At 52.1% G+C, this 9,430-nt stretch overlaps 1 protein-coding gene across 1 annotated transcript; it reads right to left on the reverse strand.

Moving 5' to 3' along the window:
• Positions 1-533: 533 nt before the first annotated feature.
• Positions 534-7,694, reverse strand: CHCHD1 (coiled-coil-helix-coiled-coil-helix domain containing 1). Its single transcript, XM_039546359.1, has 3 exons — positions 7,498-7,694; positions 4,619-4,737; positions 534-952 (listed from the first exon to the last, which is right to left on the reverse strand). Exons 1-3 carry the CDS (start codon positions 7,628-7,630, stop codon positions 839-841), a joined length of 366 nt encoding a protein of 121 aa, XP_039402293.1. The 5' UTR covers positions 7,631-7,694; the 3' UTR covers positions 534-838.
• Between the last annotated feature and the right edge of the window lie 1,736 nt (positions 7,695-9,430).

Consider the following 9,430-nt stretch of genomic DNA (forward strand, 5'->3'; position numbering starts at 1 on the left):
ACACTAAGGGCGGGGGTCGAACTAGGGTACGCAAGTTCAGCTACGTGAATAGCGTAGCTGAACTCGAAGTACCCTAGTTCGAACTACTTACCCGTCCAGACGCCGCGGGATCGAAGTCCACGCCTCCAAGGTCGACTTCGCCACCGCCGTTTGCAGTGGTGGAGTACCGGAGTCGACTGGAGCACGTGGGGAGTTCGAACTATCGCGTCCAGATTAGACGCGATAGTTCGAACTCCGAGAAGTCGAACTCACCGCGTCGACCCGGCAGGTAAGTGTAGACTAACCCTGGGAGTTGGTCCTGGATTTCTGTCATTCTTCATAGATTAATGGAAGGTCCAAAAATGTCAAGGACTAAGAGAAGAAAGATTAATAGACATCTGGTAAAGCACACCTTTACCATTTTCATCAATTGTAAGTTAACTCAATTTTGGGTCACAAACCAGCAACTCAAGTCAGGCAGGAGGCTTGCTTTAGAGTCTGCAAGTGCTAACATACACAAGCACTGTTCACCTCCTAGTTGTGAAAACAATTCATTAATTTCATTCCTTAGGCGGCTTTATTTCACAATGAAGCAAGATTCAAGACCACATTATGGCTGAGTAACCCTTAGCAAACATCCACCCTGTCATCACAAGACCCTGTGACCCCACAGAACAATCTCAACTAATGGAGAAAGTGACCTCAGCCCAAAGAAATGTTCAAGTCAAGAACCCCTGAGGAATGCTGACAGCCACTATAAGCCCCAAACGCTCGCTGATCAGTACTTTTAACTCCTTCTGCAAGGATGATACCAGCTTTAGCTACTGGTGTCCAGTTACTTGGGAAAGCAAGTCTTCCTTTAAAAATTATCTGTGATATTAGGGAACCTTCTCAGCAGTTTGTTCACTGTCTTTGGAGATAAGTTTCCCATCTGGCCCAGGGACTCCTGTTTAAGTCTTTCCTTGTGCTCCACCTGAAACACAAAGAATTAACCTCCTTTATTTGCTGAAGTGATTCATACACATACCCAAGCAATACTTCTAATGATACAGTCATTTCAAAAGCATACCATCTGCCCGCTGAGTGAGAGTTATGGTACCAATTGCCTAGATAATCCTAAGGATTGCTTTCAGAAGCCGGTGACTGCTGCCTATTTGAAATGCAGCGTAGTTGAAGTTGTGTTGGTCCCAAGATATTAGAGAGAGACAAGGTGGGTGAGGTAATAGCTTTTATTGCACCAACTTCTGTTAGTGAGAGAGACAAACTTTCAAGCCACACAGAACTCTTCTTCAGATGTGGGAAAAGTACTCTGAGCATCACAGCTAAATGCAAAATGGAACAGACTATTTAGTGTACATAGCTAGCATATAATGTAAGGGATCATTCAAGGTTGATTCAATGATCAACACCCCCCACAATGCATCTTTTAAGATCCATGGATCCTGCACATGCCAATCACAACATGTGGTGTACCTCATCCAGTGCACTAAATGCTCCAAATAAGAACGATGTGGGTGAAACCAGACAATCACTACGTTCTCGAATGAAGTCACACAGGAAAATGATAAAAAAAAAGCACCCCATCACCTGTGAGTGAACACCTTCCACAAAGCAATCACTCTATAGCTGACCTATCAGCCCTCATCCTCAAAGAAAGCACAACACTTTCAAAAGACGAGCCTGGGAGCTTAAATTCATAATTCATAGAATCATAGAATCTCAGGGTTGGAAGGGACCTCAGGAGGTCATCTAGTCCAACCCCCTGCTCAAAGCAGGACCAAACCCAACTAAATCATCCCAGCCAGGGCTTTGTCAAGCCTGACCTTAAAAACCTCTAAGGAAGGAGATTCCACCACCTCCCTAGGTAACCCATTCCAGTTCTTCACCACCCTACTAGTGAAAAAGTTTTTCCTAATATCCAACCTAAACCTCCCCCTCTGCAACTTGAGACCATTACTCCTTGTTCTGTCATCTTCTACCACTGAGAACAGTCTAGATCCATCCTCTTTGGAACCCCCTTTCAGGTAGTTGAAAGCAGCTATCAAATCCCCCCTCATTCTTCTCTTCTGCAGGCTAAACAATCCCAGTTCCCTCAGCCTCTCCTCATAAGTCATGTGCTCCAGCCCCCTAATCATTTTTGTTGCCCTCCGCTGGACTCTCTCCAATTTATCCACATCCTTCTTGTAGTGCGGGGCCCAAAACTGGACACAGTACTCCAAATGAGGCCTCACCAGTGCTGAGTAGAGGGGAATGATCACATCCCTTGATCTGCTGGAAATGCCCCTACTTATACAACCCAAAATGCCATTAGCCTTCTTGGTAACAAGGGCACACTGTTGACTCATATTCAGCTTTTCGTCCACCGTAACCCCTAGGTCCTTTTCTGCAGAACTGCTACCCAGCCATTCGGTCCCTAGTCTGTAGCAGTGCATGGGATTCTTCCGTCCTAAGTGCAGGGCTCTGCACTTGTCCTTGTTGAACCTCATCATATTTCTTTTGGCCCAATCCTCTAATTTGTCTAGGTCCCTCTGTATCCTATCCCTACCCTCCAGCGTATTGCTAGACACTAAAAATCAGCCTTAAGAGAGACACTGGATTTATGGTTTACAACAGTGGTTCTCAAACTTTAGCAATCTGAGGACCCCCATTTTGATTTAAAAATTTTCAGGTACCCCCAAGCCCCCAGCTCAGCCCCAGACCCTGCCCCTACTCCAACCCTTCCCCCAAGGCCCCACCCCTGCCCCACCTCTTTCTACGCCCTCCCCATTCCCTTCCAGCATCTCCCACATGCCAGGGAACAGTGTGCAGGAGGCACTGGGAGGGAGGGGGAAGTTGAGGATGGGAGCGGGAAGAGTTAAACAGCAGGGGGCCTGCAGACCCCCTGGAGTAGCCTCCCAGACCCCCATTTGAGAAAGGCTGATTTACAACAATCTGTAACCCACTAACCCCCCTTTTAATCCTACGACTGCAGAGGAGTTAATGGACCATTCTACCTTGAATGGTTCCTCAGAATATGTGCTAATTACTTATGCTAAACAATCTGTTCCATCTTCCATTTAGCTGTGCTGCTGAGAGTACCTTTTCCACACCTGAAGAAGAGCTCTGTGTGGCTTGAAAGCTTCTCTCTCTCCCCAACAGAAGTTGGTCAAATAAAAGATTACCTTACCCACCTTGTCTCTCATTTGAAATTATGAAATTAAAGAGCACTGTCAACTTAAAAAAAACCCAAACATCTTTCAATTTTTTAGTTTACTACTGTTATAAGTAACTTCTAGGTTTACTGAAACAGTACCAGTGTGGAGTTAAAGATATTGTTCTCTATTTTTCAATTTGTTTACTTTGTAATTTGACAGTGCTTCATATCTAGTCAGTTTCCTGTTTATGCCTGTCTTTCACACAGTAGAATGACCTAAAGGCAAGAGTAGTACATGAAACTATTTTTAGGAGGGTTTTTTTATACTGACTAGATTTCAAATGTAATGTGTTCCTTTAGTAAGAACACAGTCTTACTGTGTCTGTGCTTTACTTTACTACTTTTGGATCCTCCCTTTTCTCCAAATTTCTCAGTTTTCACCTCCGTGGGGTGCTCATCACCCTGTGAAGTACTTTTTGGCTTGTTCCCCATAACCACAAGGATGGCTCTATAAGACTTCTTAGTTTTCATTACCATTTTCAATACCAGAAGTTTTGGATTTCCATTGCTCTCCAGTGACAGATTAAGACCACCTATCCTACCACTACACATATAAGTGAACGTTTCTGAAGCCCAGGGTCAGATTGAGCAGGTACTGTCTGGTACACTGTACTAACACCAGTTGTCTATCAGCTCCGGTATTTCTGAAGTATCTGAACCGTTTTTAAAATAAATTTTCTAATCTTTATAGTTGAAAAAAGCCCCAAAACAACATAACAAACCTTATAACCTTCCATCATAGTTTAACTGTGTCTGAAGACAGTTTGAGCGTAATGGTTTTAATAGACATAACTGCCTTATGCATCCCAGTAGGTTGTTTACTATGAAGACAATCAAGCAGAAAAATCCAGCTATTCTGGCATTTGTGGGCAGAGCTTGGAGTCCAGTTCCACTGCATTCTCAATCTGCCCCTGTGTTGCACAGACATTCACCTATCTTTAGGAACCAACATTAACTCGCAAGTTTAAAAAGCAGACCGATCAGTCTGCAGCTCACTCTATTAGGGCTAATGGCAGGCCCAGAACTAATAGCACAGATTACTGTACATCACTTGCACCAAGAGTTTTACACCCCTCATTCAAAACTATCCCTTGGTGCAGAGGGAGAAAATGTTTTCTACATTTCCACTACTGCAGAGTCCATCGTTATCAGACTATAACTGACATCAAAACCCCCTTTTATATTTTACTCAATATCTGTTTAATTTGAAAGTGCACCTGCTGTACTCATCAAAGGTTGGTAAACACGTAACTACTCACATTCAGATGCTCTCTGACACACAAGAAGCAATGCGTATCTGATCTAATGCGGATCATCTCCCTCCCCCAGATCAGTACACTACAAATTAAATTGCATAGTGAGTGTCCTTGGCACTACTAAAAGAATAATTGAGGGCTTCCTCCCTCCCTGCCACTAATTTAAGACAACCAAAGCAACTTTAATTACATCCGTCTTTGCCACACAGTCATAGAATGTCTGGATTTCCTTGGCACAAGCTGCATCGTTGAACGCATTCTGCTTCCAGCAAGCCATCAGTAATGACATCTCTGTAGTACACGTTGCCTCTGGAAGGAAGAGATACTGCAGTAAGAAAATCTCAGTTACTCAGGAATATTTCACATTAACAGCCTGTGTGTTGTATAATTCCCAGGAGAGAGGGATAAAACAAGTAGGTGGAGAGAGGGGCAGATGAAAAAAAAACAAAACCCACAGGAGAGAAGAAATCTCAGCATCACTTTGCTCACAGCAAGATGCTATGCACCCCTTTCAGTCCAAGGATCTGAGCCATTGCAGTTATCTGATATCCAATCAGTCTTAATGATGTCTAGCATTTACACAGTGTTTTGTGCATAACATACTTTACAGACACACATCACGTTTCTGGATACCCCAGAAGCCGCCGGAAATTAGGGCCATGATTTGAGGAAGTAACAGTTTGGCCTTCAGCCTTTTGCTATCCATCCAAAGGGGGTTCTTACCAAGTTTCAAAGACACTTTTCTTATGCATATTTTATAAACACTGAGTGAGCACCCTATGGGTATTTAATGATCCAAGTGTGGAATTTGCTCCCTCTGACTGTTTGCACTGTGACCTGGCCTAGGACTAAGGGTATGGCTACATTTACAAATCTGCAGCGCTGGTAGTTGCAGCGTTGGTTGTCCAGCTGTGCAGGGCCAGCGCTGGTGTGTGGCCACACTCACAGCTACCAGCGCTGCAGTGTGGCCACATTTGCAGCATTTGCAGCGCTGTTGGGAGTGATGAATTATGGGCAGCTATCCCAGCATTCAAGTGGCAGCAATGTGCTTTTCAAAAGAGGGGGGTGTGGGGCAGTGTGACAGGGACCAGGGGGGAGAGAGAGAGTGGATTTTTGGAACCGACACTGTGCAAAATAAGAAATTTTTCCCACCCCCTTACTGTTAACTGCAAACAGCCTGCATCCAACATACTCCCTTTCCCCCCTCCCCCCGTTTCTCTCAAGCAAAGCAAACACTCAACCCCTGTGAATGAGACAGGCAGGGGGTTATCTCATTTCATTGTTGACAGTAGTTACAGATTGATGACAGCAAACAGGAGCTGTGTTTGAAGCAGCTCCGGGTGCGGTGCACGGAGTTGACAACAAAACCCAACCCCTTATTCTTTAACTGCAAAAGCCTGCAGACCAGATAAGCAGCTGCCGACTCGCTTTCTCGCTGCTGGTCAATCCCTGTGAATCACGCAGGGAGGAAGATACAGATTGATCACAGCATAAGCAGCTCCAGTAGCAACGGGAGTTCACAACAAAACAAAGAGAGGCTGCATAACAAAACAAAGGGAGTAATTTAGTTAAAAGCATTCTGGGATACATCCTTATACCCTGGAGGCCAATAACAGCGCTGGTGTGTGGCCACACTTGATGACCAGCGCTGGCAATCCTTATTCCCCATGCAGAGCCAGGTGTATGGCCAGTGCTGCAGCCAGGGAGTTGCAGCGCTGGATGTGCCCTGCAGGTGTGGACACTTACTAATTGCAGCGCTGGAAAGCTTCCACCAGCGCTGCAACTTGCAAGTGTAGCCATACCCTAAGTGTTTCAATCAATCGTTTTATGTAGGTCTCTCCTTACGGCAGACTGGATGATGGGTGTGGGATGGCTATTATCATTTTTCCTTGCAGACCAGAAAGGCTGATGATACAGGCAACAAAAATGATTAGGGGGCTGGAGCACATGACTTATGAGGAGAGGCTGAGGAAACTGGGATTGTTTAGTCTGCAGAAGAGAAGAATGAGGGGGGATTTGATAGCTGCTTTCAACTACCTGAAAGGGGGTTCCAAAGAGGATGGATCTAGACTGTTCTCAGTGGTACCAGATGACAGGACAAGAAGCAGTGGTCTCAAGTTGCAGTGGGGGAGATTTAGGTTGGATATTAGAAAAAACTTTTTCACTAGGAGGGTGGTGAAGCACTGGAATGGGTTACCTAGGGAGGTGGTGGAATCTCCTTCCTTAGAGGTTTTTAAGGTCAGGCTTGACAAAGCCCTGGCTGGGATGATTTAGTTGGGGATTGGTCCTGCTTTGAGCAGGGGGTTGGACTAGATAACCTCCTGAGGTCCCTTCCAACCCTGATATTCTATTATTCTGTATGTAATGCACACAGCAGCTGGCACATAAGTAAATCCATTTGTTCATGACTGAATACCAGTGAAATCATAGAAGAAATGGCAGATAAATTAAATTACTTATATTATGCTTCTCTTTACATAAGAGCATTTAAGAACAGAAGATACTAGATCATTCTTATGGAGCCCCAGTATGTATCAAGCCCTACATACATTCTTCATATAAAGAATTCTCTCCCCAGAGACAGCTACACTGCACCAACAGCAACCTCTTCAGCCCAAAAGGGGTTTCGGAAAGATTAAAAGCGATCAGCCACTGGAAGAGGGAGCATCATCACCCAAACTGGTGTTTCTCCACATTTTCATGCTGGCGACCCCTTCTTCAAAGCCAAACATTTTCAGTCACCTTACATTAAAAAAATCGGTTGTAGTAAATGTATCAACAACAAGCCTCTCTCCCTTGTGTGTGCGCAGGGATACAGGCTTGGAGCAGCTCACAGACAATGCTCCGTGCCCCCCGCGCCTGCATCCACAGATCCCGGGCCAGGAGGGGACCCTGTGAGCACCTAATCTAGCCTGGCCGCAGGCTGAGACACCGGCTAGAGAAATTCCCGGGCAGACGCCCGGTCTCCAGCTAACGGCTGCCAGCCCCGCCCCGGGGCCTGCTCCGGAGGAGCGAGGTTTGCTTTGCCGGACACCTGGGCCCCCCCGGGCGGGCCGGCCCCGCACTCACCTCCCAGGCGCAGGCGGCGGTTCGCCACCTGGTTGGCCAGCACCAGCGGGCGGGCGGGGCGCACAGCGGGAGCCCGCCGCTTCCGCCCGGCGGCCAAGCGCCCGAGCCAGGCCGGGTACACGGGCGCCGCCATGACCCTCGCGACGGGCCGTAAAGTGACAGAGGCCCGGTCCCTCCGGTCCCACGTGACCCCCGTTCCGACTCGCGAGAAGTGACAGACCCGGCTCCACGCCCACCCCAGCCACAGGGCAGCCGGGCCTCGCCCCGCCCCCCCGCAGCGCCCCGCAGCGCCCCCTGCCGGCGGCCTCGCCGCGTCCGCAACGTGCGTCCCTGACCGCGGCACCCTCCGCAGCCCTCTGTACCCCCGGCCTGCAGCCCTGCCGTGCCCCGCCTGCATCCCGCCCCCTGCATCCCGCCTCTGTACCCCCCGCCTGCAGCCCTGCCGTGCCCCGCCTGCATCCCGCCGCCTGCATCCCGCCTGCAGCCCTGCCGTGCCCCGCCTGCATCCCGCCACCTGCATCCCGCCTCTGTACCCCCCGCCTGCAGCCCTGCCGTGCCCCGCCTGCATCCCGCCACCTGCATCCCGCCTGCAGCCCAGCCGTGCCCCGCCAGGTGCATCCTGCCTCTGTACCCCGCCTGCAGCCCTGCCGTGCCCCGCCTGCATCCCGCCACCTGCATCCCGCCTCTGTACCCCCGGCCTGCAGCCCTGCCGTGCCCCGCCACCTGCATCCCCCGCCTGCAGCCCTGCCGTGCCCCGCCTGCAGCCCGCCTCTGTACCCCCAGCCTGCAGCCCTGCCGTGCCCCGCCTGCATCCCGCCTCTGTACCCCCGGCCTGCAGCCCTGCCGTGCCCCGCCGCCTGCATCCCGCCTCTGTACCCCCCGCCTGCAGCCCTGCCGTGCCCCGCCTGCATCCCGCCACCTGCATCCCGCCTGCAGCCCTGCCGTGCCCCGCCTGCATCCCGCCTCTGTACCCCCGGCCTGCAGCCCTGCCGTGCCCCGCCGCCTGCATCCCGCCACCTGCATCCCGCCTGCAGCCCTGCCGTGCCCCGCCTGCATCCCGCCTCTGTACCCCCGGCCTGCAGGCCTGCCGTGCCCCGCCGTCTGCATCCCGCCTGCAGCCCTGCCGTGCCCCGCCTGCATCCCGCCTCTGTACCCCCCGCCTGCAGCCCTGCCGTGCCCCGCCTGCATCCCGCCGCCTGCATCCCGCCTGCAGCCCTGCCGTGCCCCGCCTGCATCCCGCCTCTGTACCCCCCGCCTGCAGCCCTGCCGTGCCCCGCCTGCATCCCGCCTCTGTACCCCCCGCCTGCAGCCCTGCCGTGCCCCGCCTGCATCCCGCCACCTGCATCCCGCCTCTGTACCCCCCGCCTGCAGCCCTGCCGTGCCCCGCCTGCATCCCGCCTCTGTCCCCCCGGCCTGCAGCCCTGCCGTGCCCTCGCAACCTGCATCCCCGCCTGCAGCCCTGCCGTGCCCGCCGCCTGCAGCCCGCCTCTGTACCCCCAGCCTGCAGCCCTGCCGTGCCCCACCTGCATCCCGCCTCTGTACCCCCCGCGTGCAGCCCTGCCGTGCCCCGCCTGCATCCCGCCTCTGTACCCCCGGCCTGCAGCCCTGCCGTGCCCCGCCGCCTGCCTCCCGCCTCAGTACCCGCCTGCAGCACTGCCGTGCCCGCCGCCTGCATCCCGCCTGCAGCCCTGCCGTGCCCGCCTGCATCCCGCCTCTGTACCTCCGCCTGCAGCCCTGCCGTGCCCCCCCGCCTTCAACCCGCCTGCAGCCCTGCCGTGCCCCGCCTGCATCCCGCCTCTGTACCCCCCGCCTGCAGCCCTGCCGTGCCCCGCCTGCATCCCGCCTCTGCCCCCGCCTGCAGCCCTGCCGTGCCCGCCGCCTGCATCCCGCCTGCAGCCCTGCCGTGCCCCCGCCTGCATCCCGCCTCTGTACC

The sequence above is a fragment of the Mauremys reevesii genome, linkage group 7 (genome assembly GCF_016161935.1).
Source record: "Mauremys reevesii isolate NIE-2019 linkage group 7, ASM1616193v1, whole genome shotgun sequence".
Lineage (NCBI taxonomy): Eukaryota > Metazoa > Chordata > Testudines > Geoemydidae > Mauremys > Mauremys reevesii.

Excerpts from the sequence above, each read along its gene's own strand:
- CHCHD1 (XM_039546359.1), bottom strand. The coding sequence starts at position 7,630 with ATGGCGGCGCCCGTGTACCCGGCCTGGCTCGGGCGCTTGGCCGCCGGG. Across the intron at positions 4,738-7,497 it reads CCGCCGCCTGCGCCTGGGAG|AGGCAACGTGTACTACAGAG; the intron begins GTGAGTGCGGGG and ends TCTTCCTTCCAG. Across the intron at positions 953-4,618 it reads ACTGTGTGGCAAAGACGGAT|GTGGAGCACAAGGAAAGACT; the intron begins GTAATTAAAGTT and ends TTTGTGTTTCAG.